The sequence below is a fragment of the Amblyomma maculatum genome, chromosome 11 (genome assembly GCF_055883805.1).
Source record: "Amblyomma maculatum isolate TAMU_Amacu chromosome 11, ASM5588380v1, whole genome shotgun sequence".
In the NCBI taxonomy this organism is placed as follows: Eukaryota; Metazoa; Arthropoda; class Arachnida; order Ixodida; family Ixodidae; genus Amblyomma; species Amblyomma maculatum.
In genome coordinates this window covers 72,935,324-72,955,051 of record NC_139354.1, presented here as the reverse complement: position 1 = coordinate 72,955,051, position 19,728 = coordinate 72,935,324, and the positions used below count along the sequence as shown (strand labels likewise).

Sequence of the window (19,728 nt, the reverse complement as noted above, 5' to 3'; positions counted from 1 at the left end):
AGATTTGTCGGGATAAGTTTCAAAGGGGAAAGCAAAGGATAGCAAGTAGACAAAACAGCAACCAACCTGCAAGATACAAGCAACGGTGTTCAGCAATGTTCTATCTCCGCCACTGCTGCCAATGCGGGAGGCCGGTCGCTGTCGACGAATTTATAGCTGTAGCCGTCGTGACGTCATCGAGAGCAGCTGAATCGGTAGGTTCCATGTGAGTGTCAGGGTGCTGCAGTACCACAGTGCGGCAGGTAAGCAGCAAGCAGCCGGTGACGAGCGGTAGACAGGCGTCAGGCAGGCAGGCGATGAAACTTCGCGTGATGATGGTCCTGCAAGATACAGGTAACGGTGTTCAGCAATGTTCTATCTCCGCCACTGCTGCTGCCAAATTAGATGTTAAAAGCCGCCGGACATTGATGCATTCCAGCTGGCTTTTTTTTCCTTTAAGAAAAATAGTGCGCAAAGTATTCCTGTTTGATATTTATCAATCATTGTCGCAATCACAACTGGAAACATGCTAATGCCACTTAAATAACAAGAACACCCAGCAGTTTTTTTTTTCTCGTACATACCTATTTTCTCGTTATGCACTATGTTTGAAGGCACCTGAGAACACGTTATATTATCATAAATGTCTATTTCTGCATAGCATAACTTTATTGATGGCCAACAGCTTGTTACCCACCGAAAACGCTTACCTGTAACACACATGTGTGAAACTTTGTCATCTTGCTGCAGCGTTGGATAGGTGTAGCTAAGTCGACACGGTTTTTCTGGATTTGGGACAGCTTGTTTCACTAAAACAGCTTTAGAAGCTTAAACGTATTTTTAAAAACGATTTACTGCTTACATGGCTAGCCGCGCAACTAGCATGCAGTCGTCGAATAGAATGTATTGGTGGCATCACTTCTGCCTCTTCTTCTGTACAACCTGGTATCGCACCCGTTTCTGTGCTGGGGCTATTACTTTGAAAAGCGTAATCTCTTACCTGTCATGTTTGTGACTTCTGTCTGTCTGTCGGCGCATAAAAATTCATGATTTTGGTCCACGCGAGATAGGGGAGTTGCATTATATAGTTCAAAATTGTTTCCTGATGACTGGCCACCCGAGGTTCAAACTAGTGCTAAAAGGTTCTTTGGGTTAATGCACACAAAATCTAGCCGAACATTAATTTATGTAAGGACGTTGTGCACATAACATCTGGCTATTTAAACAGTAACGGTGATGTAACTTCCTCGCGTAGTCAAGATAAATTTTTAATTGATTTAGAGGGAAGGAAAGGTGCATGTATCTCTCGCTCTTCTGGGTGGACACCTGTAACGCCCCATTAGTAGAGGAAGGGAGGTGGGAGTCAAAGAAGAGAGGCAAAGAAAGAGGTCCAGTAGTGGAGGGCTTCGGAATATTTTCGTCCACATGGGCTTCTTTAACGCGCACTGACATCACACAGCCCACGGACGCCTTTTTGTTTAGGATTGAGCCCTTGCATTTTAAATCTTGGTCGTGGCTGCAGTTTTCTTTGCCCTTTATAAATGACATCTTTCACGATACATCAGTTAATATACGTCTGTTCGCCGATTATTGCTTTACACCTAATTGCCAAGACCATCAGGAGCTAATAAATATAAATTTGTTTAGCATTCAGGCCTAGTGCTCTGCATCGAAAATGTGCATGAATTATAAAAAAAACAGTAGCAATGACTTTAGCGTGGAAAATGAATCCTTTGCACTTACACCAAAATACAGATAGCAACACCTTAATTATGTTATCAATTATAAATACATAGAAGTGTAATTACATCTTACTTGAAATAAAACGACCATATCACATGGCAAAAAAAGCTGCGAAACAACTTGAATATATAAGGGGAATCCCTGAAAAATCTCCAACAGAAATCGGGCTACTTGGATACAAACTTCGCAGCTCTATGGGAGCTGCGAAATTGTATCCATTGACATATTAAACCTGAATAAGTCCAGGTTTAATGTGTCACGTTTGTTTATAAGTGTTATATGTGACACTGATCTCCATCCGCACTTTTACAGGCTGTCAATTTAGAGACAATGCATGCGACATCACATCTCGAAAGAATAAAAGTTTTCTTGGTTTACCGTAAGAGCTTTAGACAAAAATGGGTTGTTTTCAGTCAACCACCTCGCTTCGAGCCCATTCTAGCTTAAAAAAGTTTGCGGAACTATTTATGTACATCAACTTGGATAGAGCCCCATTGTCGAACTCTTCCTGCTTAGAACGACCGAGATGCAAATGCGGTCGAGTGTCATACTTCTTTTTTTTCCTGAATGCATTGCATAACACAAAGCAGTGTTTCAAATTGTCGTAAATATTTACTTTTGCTTTGTACATGTTGTATTATCTCGTCATCCTTCCCGCGACTCAATGTACAATGCATTGCTGTAGACTGTCTTTCCCTGTCACCCACTCCTCCGTAATAACTGAACGTCAGGCTGGCACTAGGCAACAAATGATAAGTAGAGTCATGCTTGTCTGCCCAAATCCGAAATAAAAGTGCTGTCTTAATTCGAGAACAACAGCTATGTAACCTCTTCAAAGGAAAACTCTACACCGTTTTCAAAAAACTTATAGCTGGAGGAAAAACTATTTAGTGCGGTGACTTCAGTACGAACATTAGGCAACTCGGAATGCATGAGCGGCTTGTCAATCTGAAACTGAGGACGTAGTTCTCAAAAACTGTAAGGACGACCTGCTTCAGTTTATTTGCAGCGTAGCACATTTGATCCCATGACGTATCAAGCTCAGACATAAATACGTTAACGTACCAGTAAGGTTTGAATACAAGCTTCTTCACAGAGAAAAAAAAATGTTTTTTTTTCCCACTTTTTCTAGTGCTACCCTGATACAGGTGAATGGATCTGCATGTACAGAAACTACTTCGCTGACCCTGATTTTGGTGGCTCTTCCAAGTGCCTGAAACTTCAAAGATACGGAAAATATGAAAATTTTACGAGTCCAGTTGTTTTCACTTTTGGACACAATGGTTCCACGTAAGTAAATTTGTGCCTCATCTTCCGAAACACACTACGTTATGCAACGAAAAAGCTCGTAGCGTACAATACAGCGTAGGATTGAAACTATCAAACAAATGAACACACTCGCGACAAACACACTCATATTTAGCTAACGAGTATATAACCGTCGACAGTGATGAAATGTACCACAAGCTGAGAGCTAATTTTTCTCTCCGGTTTTTATTTATTTTAGAGCGATCGGCCTGTCATGCGTTTGTAGAAACGTTTGACTCTTTTTTTGTTGACGCATTGTTTTCTTAAGGAATTGATTTACCGTTGAAATTCGTTTGCAGTGCACTAACAAAGCTAACTTGTGGATTAAATTTAGCTGCCTTAAAATATAACCGCGAAATCACTAGATCGAAAGCACTGCCACGAGAAAATATTTCCTTATAACAGCGTCCGGCTGACGTGCTTTAAATCAATGAAAGACAGGAAATGAAAAAGTTATCTCGCATCAAAGCCATTCACACTGCGCTAGGCAGCGGAAGAGCGAGGCCTGTGCAACATCAACTACTTAAGAACGTGAACTTTTTGGCAAAATTCACTGTATAAAATAGAGCTCCCTGTCAATCGGTAAAAAAAAAATGTTCGTCGGGAATCTCGCTGAATTACATCTACCGCCGTGTAATGCAATTTTTAGTGCAACGAGATACACATTTTATAAGTTCAAAATGTACAAAAGTTCCACCTGACATCAGTTGTACCTTCGGATATCATTTTAATGAGCCAATAACAACTTTAAACGTGTCTTGAAACAATATCCTGAATTCGATAAAAAAACGTCGAAACTAATGAACCTTAATTTGTAGGAATGTGCCTTTTGAGGCAACAAATGGCGCAATTAGGATAAAGAATTTGTCCGCATTATTATTTCACAACGTTTGTAACGTGCATGTTCGTAGTTTCGCTGCGAACAGTTTAGCTTGTTCAAGAAGATGGGAATATCTATCGATTACAGATACAACTTGTGCCAAAGGGCAAAACGCCGCTCTATGCGCCAGCGCCCTGCGAAGAGACCTTTTCAAAACCTCCGCGCTGTGCGTCCGCGTCGTCTGTTGCGCGCTGCATTTGAGCTCGTGTTTACGTGCTCACGCGCGGTTGTTGCTTTCCACCTCCTGGCGCGTTCTGGCCGCCATCGCGCTCCAAGGAAGAAGACAAAAATAACACAATAAATAAATTACGGAGCACTTTTTCGTACGATTTGTGTGGTAAACAGTAACGGGGTGGTTGTCGGCTCTTCTTTTTAAAGAATCTCGTACCGTTCGTATCTCCCAGCGCTTTTTGTACATTGGGTGCCGCAGCGCCCATGCGGAACTGAGTCGGCCACAAAAATAGATATCGCAATCGTTCTATCCTCATACGCGATACTTTTTCGGGAGCTCAATACTGCGCACCCGCTCAAGGGGGTAACTGAACTGGGGATTGCACAAAGTAGATGTAGAACTATTGAGTCAAAGGTTTCTGTGGAGTTTCTTTGGAGCCTTCGACTGATGTGTGTCAGTCGCTTTGGGGCATTAAGCCCCATAAACTAAACCTAAAGCATTAATATACGCTCTTCCATCTTTTTAATTCACATCCTGTAATTGATATTTAGGCCCGTACGCATAATCCTTTGTATAATTCTGATCTTGGAACTAAAAAAACTCCCGCTCGATCTAGGAAGATCGGCTTTTTTATCCGTTCAGGGAGATCCTTTCTTCACCTCAGAACTCTTACTCCCTCATAAAGTTCTCGTAAAATTCTATGAACGGACGACTGCGATCAAACTTTGAGCGTATGAGTACCTCATATTTGGAAACAAGCCTTCAAGTTAATATTTTATTCTAACGATGCCGATTTGTAATAATAATATTTGCTTCACAGGAAATTGAAGGTGCAGTAATTCTTGTCCGAAAAACCTGAATGCGGGTAAGGGAAGGGAAAAGGAGGGAGTGAAAGTTTAAAGAGATAAAGGGATGCCATACTTGAAGCTTCAGAATAATTTCGACCACCTGGGGATCTGTTAACTGCTCTGACACTGCACAATCTGTATATATGGGCTCCCATGCAACGCTTTCTTTAGTCGGCAAATATTTTAAGGCGATAGCCTTTAATGGCTCCCGCACGCTGTTTTTGTCCGTCCGTCCGTAACAATTTCGTTATATGGGAGACGGTAGCTTGCAGCTGACATAGCAGAGCACTAACTGGAAGTAGGGCGTTCTGACATTACATTTGGCTGGAAGGAGCTGTCAACTCGGGGCTCTCCTTTATTTGGGAATGTGATATCAGAGTCAGCCTGCCAAGACCTTGCATTCCCGGTATCCTTAGGCCACGCAGGCACGTTCACACGATACGAATAAAGCGGGGCTTCATATTGTTATGTGGTGTACCATGCTTAAACTTTGATTGAGGAAAACGGAGAAAACTAGAAGGCCTTTCAGGTATGATCTGAATCAGATTCCATCAAAATATGCTGTTGAAGTGAGAATTCGATTTCAAGAATTAGTTCTAGAAGAAAAAGAGCCTGAAGAGATGTGGACTGATGTTGGTGATATAAAACAAGAAGTTGCTACTAAGGTAGTTCCAAAGCAAAAAACTGCAAGAAAGAAAACTGGTTACCTAAAGAGGCTTTGCAAATAGCTGAGGAAAGGGGTAAGACAAAAGTTATGGGGGAAGAGAAAGATACAAGTTTCTCAATGCGGATTTTCAGAAAATAGCAAAGAGAGACAAGAACGCCTTCCTGAACATACAGTGCCAAGCAGCTGAGGGCAACAGGCAAATGAGGAACACAAGAGGTGTGTATAAGACAATCAAAGATATCAAAGGAAGCTTCTGTGCTAAGCTAGGCGTAATAAAAGACAAAAGAGACAGGGACCTCAGTGAAGCCTCAAAGATAAAGGAGAGAGGTGACAGGAATGCACAGAAGAACTGTACAAGAAGAACCCGGATGTGCAAACCCAACATAAGACGGTTGTGATTACAGAGCTCGAGCCGAGCATCCTGAAGAGTGAAGTTGAATGGGCCTTAGCCAGGCTTGCTAAGAACAAAGCTAGTGGAATTGATGGCATTCCAGCTGAGTTGCTTCAAAACACCAAACATGACGCTGTAAACATTCTGTATACATTATGTCAGCAAATTTGGACAACCCTGCAGTGGCAACAGGATTGGACGAGGTCAGTTTAAATCCCCAATCCAAAGAAAAGCAGCGCCAAAGATTCTTTCACCTACCGCACAATCCCGCTTATTTCGCATGCTAGCAAGGTGATGTTGAAAATCATCCAAGGTAGGCTGCAGCAGTATGTGGATCGGGAGCTTCCGGACATGCAAGCTGGGTTTCGCAAGGGTAGAGGAACTAGAGACCAAATTGCCAACCTTTGCTGGATCATGGAAAAAGCAAGAGAGTTCCAGAAACCCATCTACTTCTGCTGTACTGATTATGCGAAAGCATTTAACTGCGTAGATCATGGCAGATTGTGGCAAGCTCTCCAAGAAATGTTAGTTCCAATTCACCTCATCTGTCTCCTCAGGAACCTGTATGAAGGGCAAGAGACCACAGTCAGAACTGGGCATGGTCTTACTGATTGGTTTTCGATCGAGAAAGGAGTGAGGCAAGGCTATATACTGTCGCCCTGCCTATGTAACCTATATGCTGAGTGCATCATGAGGAAGGCCGTTCTGGACGAGTCTTCAGCTTGAGTGAAGATTGCTGGAAAACGTATCAACAGAATAAGATATGCAGATGATACCACTTTAATGGCAGAGAGTTAAGTAGAGCTCAAGAGGCTTCTGATGCGCGTACAAGAAGAGAGTGAGAAGTTTGGGCTTAAACTGAACATTAAAAATACAAAGATCATGGCGTCTTGCCCTATCAAGTCCTGTAGCATCAAGTGACAAGAAGTAGAAGCTGTGACAGATTTTCTCTTCTTAGGCTCCAAGATTACCCCAAAAGGAGACTGCAGCCATGAAACTAGGTGACGCCTGCTCCTGGGAAAGAGAGCCATGGCTAGCCTTGACCGCCTAGCAAAGAGCAGAGACATCAGACTGCCAACCAAGATCCGCATAACTCGTGCTATTGTTTTTAAAGTTGTAATGTGTGGATTCCAGAGTTGGACTGTGAAGAACGTTCACCGCCGACGAATTGACGCGTTTGAATTGTGGTGCTGGCGGATACTCATGAGAGTTCCTTGCACTGCCAGAATATCAAATCATTCGATATTGTCGACCATAAACCCTGATTGCTCATTGGAGGACCATATTCTAAAGTTAAAGCTCAGCTACTTTTGTCATCTGATGAGAGGAGAGGAGTCGCTGGAGAAATATTTCATTTTGGGAAAGGTAGAGGGTCACCGGCAGCGAACGCGATGGTTAGATGGCATTCTTGAGGCGCTGCTGATGACGTTATGTGATATTAGGAAGATAGTGAGAGACCGGAGAGCGTGGCGTGATATGGTCCATAGCGTCACGAAGTTTCGGTTCACGACTGAACGACTGAACTGAACTGTACCATGCTGGCATTCAGCAAGTGAAGAACGAAGTGTTTTTGTGTGTCAACGAAGACGACGTTGAGTCTTGAGTTGTGCTGGTAAACGGTGTCCATTGATTCCAGGGTGATGTTGCCAACTGGTGCGTGATTTCCACTTGTAACATAAGACATTTGCCTGCATGAGTGTTGCATACCAGCGGTTGTGCTTGCTTACTCGCTCGCAGAGGGCCAAGCAGTCGCCCACATCAACGTCATCGGTCTCGCAAAAGTTGCCGGAGTCCCGGGGTTGAGCCATGACGACAGCAGTGGCGGCGGCCATAGAGGGAGTGGCGTCTGTGGACATGGTGACGGTATCGACGTGGCGTCCATTGCGGAGATCCAGCCTGTTGTACGGGATCGATTATTTCACTTCCACCAAAGATGTTACGAGTGGATCTCACGCCCCATAGGCAACACCACTCTGGAATTGATGGACACCGCTTAACCGTTAACTCAACAACTTCGTCTTCGTCCACACGCACATACATTTCGTTCTTCACTTGCTGAATGCCAGCATCACACACCACATAACAATATGTTGGCTGGTAGCATATGTTATCGCGGCATCGCGAAGGTGCTAATGAAAACAGAAAGCAAGAGGTGGCGAAGTGATGAGCGTCGGACAAGCGCGCGATAGAGGCTTTCGCCTCATCGTCGGTTAGTGAAACAAATTGCCCCCAAGGATTTTTTTCTATAGCATTAATAATGCATAAATCAATTAAAATATATAGTTAGCGCAACTAGTTTCCGTTTGTTTCTGCAGTCTATTCTAGGCGCTTTGCCCTCACGATTGGTTTTCAACCTAGGGGGAGACCAGCAATACTAAAAAAAAATAAAAAATTTGCTGACAAATCCGTGCTCCGGTAGATTATTCCACTTCAGAAACGCACGCGTGCTGGCCCATGTTCTGCCGGCTAAAGAAAAGTAAAGAATGCGAGCAAACTTAGTTTTAATCACATGTGTGTTGATCTGTTATCGCGCAGGAAGGCGAAGAGCGGCATGTGAAAAACTGAAGTAACACAGTTTATGCTGCCCACATTGATTTGTGCTGCAAAGATATATTCAATACAAGCCAGACTAATGGTAGTGGTGGAAGTGATTTATTAGCCATTGTGATCCGAAGTAGTTCGCGCATGAAGACTGGTAATCACTGCGGTTTTTTAGCGTCTACATAAAATCACCACATATGAGAGAGTCTGGTATTCAGTGGTTAGCGTTTACACCTCTAGATTCAGAAGGTGGTCGCGTTCTTGGCGAAAGTTTTTTTGGCGATTTGGAGCAGCACTTTTGCAGAATTCGCCGGTGATGGTATCATTATGTGACCTCATAGCCGCTTAGCAATATGCAAAAAATAGGCGTAGCAAATTAGCTGGCAGCTTACGAGTGGAACACAAAACCACTATGATCATTCATACACGAGTATACCACTACTTCTGGACACGTGCCGCCATTTCGTGGCGTTAAAGCGACAGAAGGAAAATTCTAGTGAGAGTTAGCTGCGCAAGATAGCGCGACTAGTCTAGGTTTGCCGCGTGGACACTGTATACAAGCAAGCCTAGTATAGGAAAGCGTATATTGAACTATTCATCTTCCCAGTACAGCATGGAGTTCTACAAAAGCAGTTGGCTGAGTTGGTGTACTGCGATGATCCATTACTAGAGCTCAAAAGAGGGGACAGTGATGTGGTGTCCCTCTCATCTCTGTCTTCTCTTTTGCGCTGTATAGCGTGCTGCACAATTAGAGGCGCGATGTAGAATGCTTCTCCCAGCTAAACTGTAGAATCCTCGCAGTTCGAATTTCGAACAGAAATGCCATGTCTGTAGTATTCTTTAATACCATAATTGTTTGGGTACTTGCCTGATTCAGTCAAAAGAAGTCGGGTGTTCTTACCGTATGTGGTGGCGGCGAGTGAAAAGAAACCATCGCTCCAGCAACATCTGTGGCGCCATTTTGTGCGACAACCATCCGCCGCCTGTTGCCTTGTTGTGACAGTGGGGGGAAACAGCACAAGATGTCACCTCTGGTGTTAACGATGGGGCGATGGTTTTTTTAGCTTCGCCGCCTGCGCACATAGTAAGAACATCCGACTTCTTTTGATTGATTCAGGCAAGTACCCCAACCAAATTTGATATTAAAATTACTAACTACAAAATGCCATTTCTGTGCGAAATGTGAACTGCGATTATTCCGCGGTTTAGCTGGGAGAAACATCCTACATCGCGCCTTTAATTGTGCAACGCGCTATATAGATCAACAAAGCTCTACTGTTTAAATACAATCTTTGAATCGAGTATTTTTGCCGCATCTATTACTAGCTCAACTTTTTTGATTGGTGTTGTTTGAAAAGTGTGTTTGTGTTTTTGATTAAGACTTAGTAGGAAATAAATCAGGTTATGTGGATAATTTATCTATTTCATAATATGTGTGAATGAGCGAAAAAAAAACTAAGACGTAAAGACATTTCTATTATTTTGCAATATTCTTAGTGCATGCGGTCATATTCTCAGTTGTATGGCGTAAATTACTAAACTTTCTGAGCCTCAAATGCGTGTTGATAGTTATAGGAAACAATATACATATATTCTAAACACTCTTACAGTGGCCCTTACTAACATTCGGTCCGGCGCCGTTTTCATAATAAACATATTTGAATGAACATTTACCTCAGATAGCGTCTGTATTGTCGTTGCGCTGCATTAATGCCTAAAAAAAGTGTGTTTGAATCTTTGTTCATTTTTATATGAAGTGCTATCTTAAGCTCAGTTCGCATGCTTATATGCGCTGCATGAAATAAAGCTGCGCACTACGCCGGAATGTTTGAGTTATTGTATCTGCAGAACACACTATTTTGCTTTAGGCTGATGAAAGTTTTAAACAATATTATGCGAAGTCACCTGGCTGAGCTTCAAATCAAAATAGCCTCATGCGGAAAACAAGACGGTGAACTTTTGCCTTTTATATGTCCTAGGAGTGGTATCTTTCATCTGACGTCTTCGCCCTGTTACACAGGCAAGGACCTTACCAAGTTCACCCCTGACGACGGTGAGTATGAAGCTACAACTATGAAATATTTATTCTTAAACTCTAAAATGAATCTAAAATTCATCTAAAACTTAAATAGAGATTTATTTTACATGGCCAAATTGATCATTATGCCGCCTAATCAGAGGGAAAAGCTAGTTTTGTCTTCAGACCGAAGCGTCCTGTTGGATTCCACTGTATTGTAACAGTCGTTAAAAGCTGATAACATAAGCTGAAAGCATTCTGTTGACTGGCCTTCTATGGCCTTCAATGTTTTAAGCAAAAGCGTTTTGGATTCTGGAAAAGGGATGGCATGATTGCGTTCGTGATGACGCTATGCTTGGCTGTAGGAGTAAAATACGACCTTGAGGCTCGTCTGGAAGGAACCTTCCAAATTAGATAGCAGGGACGAGATGATCTTGTGATCAGATGACAAGCCCGGGTGAATTTTAACCTTGTAAGGGATGTTGGATTATGCAGCATCGTTGTGTAGATTTGTCTCTTCTGGGAACAAATTATGCAACCCACCCACATCGTGCGCAGTCACTATGGCGAGGTGCTGCATCGCACATGTGAAATTTCTGATGAAAACACTCGCACAACCTTCCTGCAGCTGGATCAGAGTGCCTACGATAGTTACTCCATTCTTTACTAAATGCGAAAGATAGCTATTGGCGGCAGCTTTGAAGTCGTGAAACAAGTCGTTCCTCACTAGTATAATGACAGTGGGCTGTTCTTACAGCATGCCGTCATCTACAATACGCAGAGCGCTGATTCCTGGAACAACTGTGCTACTGGGGCCATGGCCTGTTTCGACGAGAACGTCACAAGCGTTTCGTGTAGGTCGATTACAGCCCCGCTGTCCTGTAGAAAGGCGAGGTTGAGGATCAAATCCCCCCAACATTCGCACAAAAATACGAATTCTATAACATATTCGAAACTGCAGATAGCAATCTGGGCTGTGAACCTCCAGGCCGGGGTAATTAGGTGACCTCGAGTTGTGCGAATGCTAAGGCCAGATCAAGGCGTCATTACTTTTCTCGTCAATGAATAGTCTGCACCAGTATCACGAAAAGCAATCACACGTGAAATGGGCACGTGAAATGGCCGCATCGCTCCCTATGGATAATCACAAAAACGCGAGTCGAATGTTATTGGCGCCCTCGTTGAAGGAGCGTCGTTCCATGGTTGTCGCCTCCGTAAGAAATAGCGCTACAGTATTTCTTGACTGCGCGCAATTCTCGCGAACCGGTCTTGGTTTACCCCAGGCATTAAGTGGCACAGCTTCTTCTGCACCATGTAGAGGTCGGCGTGCTTGAAGAGACACGTCATGTCCTCCCCACACATGCGGACGCTTTTTTTCGTTGGCTCGTAACGGGAGTGCAAAGCAGCTTCATCTTTATCCTGGTGGTCTGCATTGGGGAACCTGCTTTGAAAATTGCAGCGAAATTTTTCCAGTGGGTACAGGGTGCTCTGGTGGCTCTAGAACCAAACCTAGTACACTCTTCGAAAGCTAGATGCACGTTATAGAGCTTACACTCGTTTCTGGTCCCGGTTTTAGTGGAAACGCCGGTGGACGTTATCTAGACAATCTTCCATATCTTCCTAAGCGTCGCCCTAAAACGATGGCAGTGTTTTCGGCATGTGGTAGAGGATGGCAGCCGGGGCGGTGTATCTGTGGCCATTTTTTGAGAGATCGATGGTCGAGGCTGCGACGTTCTTGCTTGTGTGGCAGGGGCCTGAATTCAGTGAACTCACTACGAAGGCGGTGTATTGGGCACAAATTAACCTGTGTGAGATCCATGTTTACATTTTACCGGTGGCAGGTGGAGAAGCCTGCCCAGCACGGCTCCATCGGATATGCATCCGCTGTTACACAGAAGTACATAATGCAGAAGCATATAAATGCTGATTCACACTGAAATAGCTGAGAAAGCGCACCAATAACATGCCTGAATTTGAACGTTCACTAGTATTTCCGCATGGACATTCTTCTACGATTAACAGAAGTAAAATATGATCAAACGTTTTAGGGGTAAACTCCTTAATTAAAAAAATAAAATTCTTTAACGCATAGCTTTATTGTGGCTTTTAGGCGTAAAATGAGACACGACGGAAGGAGCCCGAAATTTTTCCAAATATCGAGTCGTCAGTTTCGTCCTATAATAAAGCGCGCTGACAACAAAATGCTTGAAAACAGCTGCGAGGAATTCTTTGGATGGCAACATTCGTGCACTATCAATCTCTGATTTTGCGTGGGCAATTGAGTCGTAGCATTGTATGTTGTTTTTCTAGCGTTTATATTTGTAATGCTTGTATGTACTTTTGTATGCGTGGAATTGTTCCACATTTTTGTACCCACTCCTGCTATAGCCCCTTGAGGGGCTGCAGTATTTTCAAATAAAATAAATAAATAAAATTCTATTATAGATTTTTTATAAAACCAGAGAAGACATATTAGGGCTCCGTGTCTTCAAGCTTCATAGCTTGTAATTGTCGATTTTTAATTGTTCTCTAAATCTTCTTCAACACTCCTTTGGGCAGCTTGTTTAAACGACAGAAACCCAAAGGAGAAATCCATAGATCAATCGGGGTCCTCATTTTTAACACTTTGTTGTTTTAATGAAACTGAAGACGGTCAAAGCACAAGCAGCCTACACACCAAAGCCAATATTTTCTGAGATTGTCTTCGCATTGTCCATCAGGCTGAGCAATAAAAGCTCTGGCTTTCTTATCTGTTCTCGTTCATAATGTCAGGAGCCGGATATTCGAGGCCCTTAAGTAAATACATCAAGCAGGATGTTGCAATCAAAGAATAGCTATGCTGCGTAGGAGCGAAGTAGCCTCAAGTGATAGTCCTAAGCATCAAATAGGCCTCTCAGCACTCCTCTTAAAAAAAAAGATATATTTGACGAAAGCTCAGGATGACATGGTAGTCGAGTATGTGGAAGTGAGCGAGAATCCACCCTTGTCTGAAATATGTTTCACTCAATTTTGGAGCTTTTCAAAAGAGTGCCTAATCGCTTCTAAAACTGAGCATTGAGCAGTTTTCCTGCCAAAGATATTTGTAAACAAATTGTTTAAAATAATATTCATTCTACGTCCTTCCCATGTTGTAGCTAACAACTGCAAGTGACGCTACGTTTGAGAACACTTTTGTTTGTTTTAGTTTTTATATCATGAGATTTTAGTTTGTATATCATGAGATGAAATATACAGCAAGCCCATAATGGCCGTTTTACGTTTATAAAATGCCAAAACGGAACAGATAAAGACAGGACTCTACAGCAAGCATTTTAATGTCAAGCGTTATCTCACTGACAGTGCCAAATCTCCGCAACAGCTGAAACAGTCCTTGACACGAACACTTGTCGAATATTTGGCGCCATCTCTCTCAAACAATAAATCATTTTCATTGACCTCTGGCTTCATTCTATTTGATTTGTATCATCAGTATAATAAGTAAAACTGCGACCATATAATAAAAATAGAAAGATTGTTCTTTAACATTGGGGTTATGTGTGTGTGAAGTCAGAGAGAGAGGTACCCATTACTGAAAAACAGTGAATTTAGCCGACATTTGGATTTAGCTCGCATACTACTTAGCATAGGAAGGGGAACTGTGCAGTGAAAGATTGAAAATGAACGGTGAAGAAAATAACAGACGTGAAGGGGGAGATAAAATGCGGCCATTAAATGCGCTGTAAGGTGCATTGTGGAGTAATGGTATAAAATGAAATGATGAAATGCCTCACCCGACAAATGTGCTTATAGAGTTCGCAGCATGAAAAATGTCTGAGGGTAACATGCAGGGTGAATATAGAGTTTGTTAAGAAGCACAATCTCTTTCAAATAAGTAAATAAACAGGTCATTGCGAGTCTTGTTGCCAAGGGAGGCTAAGTGACCTAAAACACTATCCAATCTTAAAAGCACTGGGAAGAGCTTTTCAATAGTACGGACACTTGTCAGCGTACGTAGGGCACTCAAGCAGGATATGTTCCACAGTTTAAATAGAGCCACATTTAATACAGTGTGTACTGTTAATTTGACCGAAATGGTATTGGAAGTCATTTGTAGATTCACAGTTGTGGCGAAGTCAGTGTAGTTGGCGAGGAAATTTCAGAGGTAGCTTTGATCATAGATGTGAGCCCATTGAGTAAAGATACTGTTAGTGATTGGTCGGCAAACTCTAAAGTCGATACTTGGCTTCAAAATCAAAATTGTTTAGCCAGTTTGGATCCATCAAATTTCGTGAATGAAGTCCGAATGTATGTGTGATAATGGTGGCCTTTACGGTCCGCTTCATCTGATTTTTCATTCGCAATTATGCTACAGGAAGCTGGTTTCCACTAAAATGGTATGCAGCGGCCTGCAGCAATAGCCAAATCATGTATATCCTTGATTTCAAAGAAAACAGGATTATGATTGTTTTTCTTCAGCAGGTTATATAGGATTTGCGGAGATGCTGTTGAATCAGTGAAGATAATACATCGTCCGAGGGTTTGGCGCATGATATAGGAAATAAACGTTTTAATGTCATGGAGCTGAGCTGTCAGCGGCTTGTAACAGTGCTGCCGGTGGCACGAAGCTGTTCACATCCACACCGGGAACAGACGTATTCAACTTTAGAGACGATAGTGTCCATGGGAGAAAGGCTAGAGGTAGTAGATTTCATGGCTGAATAATTGTAGGGAGGGGCAGAACTGTACAGCTTGACTAAAGTCACAGTTGCAGTGAGTTAGGTGGACACCATGCACGAAATGCTTCTTTCCATTTAGGACATGTCGGACATGGGTACTCATAGTTTCTTGTACGGCAATAACATCAAGCGGGAGACATCTAGCTTCTGCAAGTGTTCCTGATGCAGAGTATCCCTTTGGGATCCAAGGCCTATCCGCAAGCAGTTATTACGTGCGGTTTTAAGAATCGTCTAGCTTTTTGATATAATCTTTGAAGCACCGGTAAATAGTAGCATAACGCTCCTTCATCGTAGGCTATTTCAAGTAGAACCATAGACCGGCACTTGCTGCGCTATCGTGTTGTCGCCATGATTCTAAAACCTGCGTTGCTGTAGTGATGCTGCAGTGCTGCAGTGCAGTGCGTTGCTGCACTAACAGAGATTACTGTCAATCATAACATCCAGGAATCGCTGTGATCGTACAAACGATACTGACTGTTCACCCAGAAGGAGCGGGAGCGAGTTATTCTTGTTCTTCAAGCTCTGTGTGGCCATTTTCTGGCATCGTAATGAAATATTGGACACATTTGTGCAGCCTATTTACAGGCGCGAACCAGACATATTTAATCAAAATTACTTTATATATACTTCGCAAACTTTAACGCAAAGCTTAGTGAATCATGATGCTTCTGTGAACCCGTAATAAATATGCTCTGGAAAGAACCTAACTATAGCAGGATAGTAGCAGACACACAAGACATTTTCGGGTTGATGTATAATTTAATTGCTTAGGTATACAGAGGACTGCAATATGACGCAGGACATGCATTGATAGAATGTATCATTTGATGGAGAAAGATAAAGGAACTGGTATCGCGTCAGTTTCTATTGCATGTACACTGGTGTAATCAGAAGTAAGCATTCGCAGTGATTCTCATTAAGGTGCTTCTGAAAGCAACGCATTACGAAACACTTTTTGAAATAAAGCTGATTTGTGAAAGCTGTTCAATGTGCTATATTTCTTTTTCAATTTGTCTCTCCAGAAAGTGTCCCTCTCGAAGACTTTTATTCAATATACATTGACTGTTCAAGCTGCCTTGTGATTCGTCATCGCTACGTTGAAAACGGTGAGTAAAGCAAGGTATAAAGGATTGTGAATTGCACTCGTATTTGAATCCACTAACTTTAAATATGACAATTACCATGTAATTAAGAACTGCAAATTATATCATGCTCTGTATTTTTATGGTAACTGAAAACTTCATTTTATAGAACAAAGCTCTAGCAGGTATTTCAAACAGTCCTGCGTTTTCATGTAATAGCGATGCACATGATATGTGATTTTCCTTGCATCCTGTACATTAGAACCAACAAACCTCCCTTGTTTTATTTGAAGAGCTGTATGAGAGCTGGTTGAACAGTACCGAGTCGTGTCATGGGGATCATGAAGTATGAAAGATTTTAATAGTGACACTGGCTACGTTCACCTGACGAAGGCGTAAATCTCGCATTGATTCCCTTCGGTCAAATCTGGAAGAAATTCAACATTACTACCGTGTATAAATAATAGTTATTTTCCCAAAACGCTCATTATTTTACGGAAATTGGTGGTATTATCTTGTTGATGGGCACAGCGAGGAAATGAAAGCAAACTGGAAACTTCTTTGTAGGACAAGATGAGAAGACCAGCTATCTAATAGAAAGCGTATGTGAAACTATGGATGTAAAAAAGCTTGTATCATGAATTTCGGAACAAACTTGATCTTTCCCCTGGGGGAAATTTGGCATAGGAGTCAGCCATTATAGAGCCGGTTAGCTATAGCTGAAAACACTAAAACAGTAACTTTGTGGCATAAAACTTTTCATAATGACTTATGCGAATAGCATGACACCATTGCAACTGCTAATTCAAGATTTTGGGAGAAGTTAGCCATCTTTCCAATTCCAATTAGGGATACCCCCACTGGGTCTGTTGCTTTTCTTCTTCACCATATACTTTACCTTTTATGAAAAGATCACCACAAAACTTTGCGTTCTGAACAAAACAGGGAGGTGGTTTTTATAAGCGCCGGTTTAGATTCCGCTTACCGATAAAAGTAACAGCCTACAGAGAGGTCGGCAGGCACTGATCGATTTGCATTGACTTCACTAATTGGCACATTTTGGCACTTTTTTACATTTTACCTCAACTGAACAGGGTTTGGGTGCTCTCTTTGGCGCCGGGTGGGAACTCTGCGGCAGCCCAACGACTGCTGTGAATTTATCTACGATGAGAACTGTGGATCGTCTCCCAAGTACCAGATCTACGACCCTCAGACGTGCGATTTCTAACCCTAAAGACCATCCGCGTCCAAAGCTGTCGACGTCTTTTAGAAGATTTGTGATTGAAGCCCGATGGCTGTAGAGTTTAAGCGACATTAATTTTTGAAAATTCTTATCATTGCCTTTTGCAGGAACATCCTTATCAATAAATGAAAATACTGTTCTTGCGGTAATAATATTGGTTTGTGGTTCTTTCGTTATTTATATTTGCCTTTCCTCAAGCACAAAAGGATTGATTTCTGGATTGAATCAGCCCGTAGACTTCAACAAAGTTTCCAAGATGGCGGTATGGTGTGGACCTGCTACCATAGAGTTAATACAAAGACTCTAGAGGGAAAGCTGGGCAGGGAAACGAGCTTCTCACTGGTTCGCCGCCATCATCAAATTTATCATTGTGGCCAGCACAGTTTCTGCTCACTGCGTCAAAAATGAACAAAGGTTTGAACAAAAGTTTTAAAAACCGCTGCCGATAACACAACTGTAGGAAATTTCTATACATTGTTTTCAAGTTTCAAGCATATTATGTAATCTTTCAGGCACCTTCTTGGCCATAAAGGAATGATGTAGAACATTTGGAAACCATGTTTGCGAGTAGACGTAGCAGATCAACAGTAAACACACACGACCACCCTTTGACATTTACTGTATGCAGAACTAGCCATCCCGGATAGGCCAAGGGCCGTTGCTGTGGAATTCGTCACTGTCTTTTTTAATATACTGTGGTCGTCGTCTTGCGCCAAAGCAAATTTCTGACATATTTTCAGGTGATCGGGCACAGAAGAGATGCATGTGCGCTCGACGGACGAAATGCATGCGAAGCGCGAAACAATCGCAGGGATAGCCGGCCTTGCGATAACAACTCAGAAGAATCAGGACACCTGTGTGATGTTACAGTAGGTACGCGACGCAACATATCACTAGAAATGCTCCACACGTGACGATTCTGCCGTTGTTTACAGCACCTACTGAACAGTAGCCGCCCGCCGTCGGTTAGCTGCACGCCGCCATCTTCCCACGATCCAAGTTGCCAGCTTCAAACCATCTTCATGTGCCAGATTTAGCAAGTAAAATTCATCTGGCAACCAATGAACAGTGGGATAATGGCGGCAATCACGCGGTCACCCCTCGAATGCATTGGGTGAACGGGCAGCTTTCCCTCTAGAGTCTTTGTATTAACTCTATGCCTGCTACCTTGGGTGCTAGCATAAGGCTTCTATTGGAACGCAAGTTCGTTTCTGTAAACGTACAGTCACGAATATCCTTGCACATAAAGGAGGTGCTAAATATTTCTGCCGAGAATGAATTACTAAGGAGCAGCACGCAAGCGACCAAATGGACACTGAAGACGAAAGTGAGAACGTCGGCGACTACGGCGACTGGACTTTAATCAAGAAACGGAAACCTCAAAGGAAAGTGAAGCCTGAACAGCTTCGTCTTGAACGGGTAAGTCGACCTCTCTTTCCACTCTCCATCAGGCCACTCAACCGAGTACATGTGCATGATATACCTAAACAAGCCATTACAGAGGCGTTAGAAATGACCGCAAAAAGTTGGGAATTGGCAGATTTGGCTGCTTTCCGCTACGATGTGGTAGCAAATCGCGTCAAGGTCACTGTTAGAGATGAGGAACACGCAAATAGGCTCACCGCATTAACGCGACTGGCCGGGAAAGTGAACGGACGCGTCTGCACGTACGAGGTCACGATTGAACGAACGCCAACACGAGGCGAGGAAAAAAGTCGGGGCGTTATCAAGGTGCGTCCCGGTCAAACCATTGAGTACATCAATGACCACCTAAGATGTGAAACTGCAACTATTCTTGACGCGCGTCTCCTAGGAAAGACAAACATGCTGCTGTTAAAATTCGATACAAAGCAGCTACCCAAAAGGCTCGTTTTTGATTACGAAATCACAAGGGTCTACGAGTACAGACCGAAAATTATTGCCTGCTATAACTGCCACGGACTGGGACATATTGCTAGGTATTGTCCAGCAGAAGAGGTTTGTAAGGAGTGCGGACGGCTGCACTCTAAAGACACAGAATGCGATCAAGAGTTATTCTGCGTCGCCTGCCAGAAACTGGGCCACATTTCAATCAATTCGGCTTGTCCTAGTCGTGTACCAAAAGAGCCCAAAGAAAATAAGCAGAGCCCTGATGCAGTTAAG

The 19,728-nt window shown here is 42.8% G+C and overlaps 1 protein-coding gene across 1 annotated transcript; it reads left to right on the top strand.

The window, feature by feature from the left end:
* The first annotated feature begins 225 nt into the window (after positions 1-225).
* On the top strand, positions 226-17,679 carry LOC146174157 (uncharacterized). Its single transcript, XM_084583901.1, has 5 exons — positions 226-333; positions 2,855-3,012; positions 10,509-10,582; positions 16,284-16,367; positions 17,438-17,679. Exons 2-5 carry the CDS (start codon positions 2,885-2,887, stop codon positions 17,569-17,571), a joined length of 420 nt encoding a protein of 139 aa, XP_084440027.1. The 5' UTR covers positions 226-333; positions 2,855-2,884; the 3' UTR covers positions 17,572-17,679.
* The last annotated feature ends 2,049 nt before the right edge of the window (positions 17,680-19,728 follow it).

Coding starts and splice junctions, on each gene's coding strand:
- LOC146174157 (XM_084583901.1), top strand. CDS start 2,885: ATGTACAGAAACTACTTCGCTGACCCTGATTTTGGTGGCTCTTCCAAG. Junction 3,013..10,508: donor TTTGGACACAATGGTTCCAC/GTAAGTAAATTT, acceptor TATATGTCCTAG/GAGTGGTATCTTTCATCTGA. Junction 16,368..17,437: donor TCATCGCTACGTTGAAAACG/GTGAGTAAAGCA, acceptor TCAACTGAACAG/GGTTTGGGTGCTCTCTTTGG.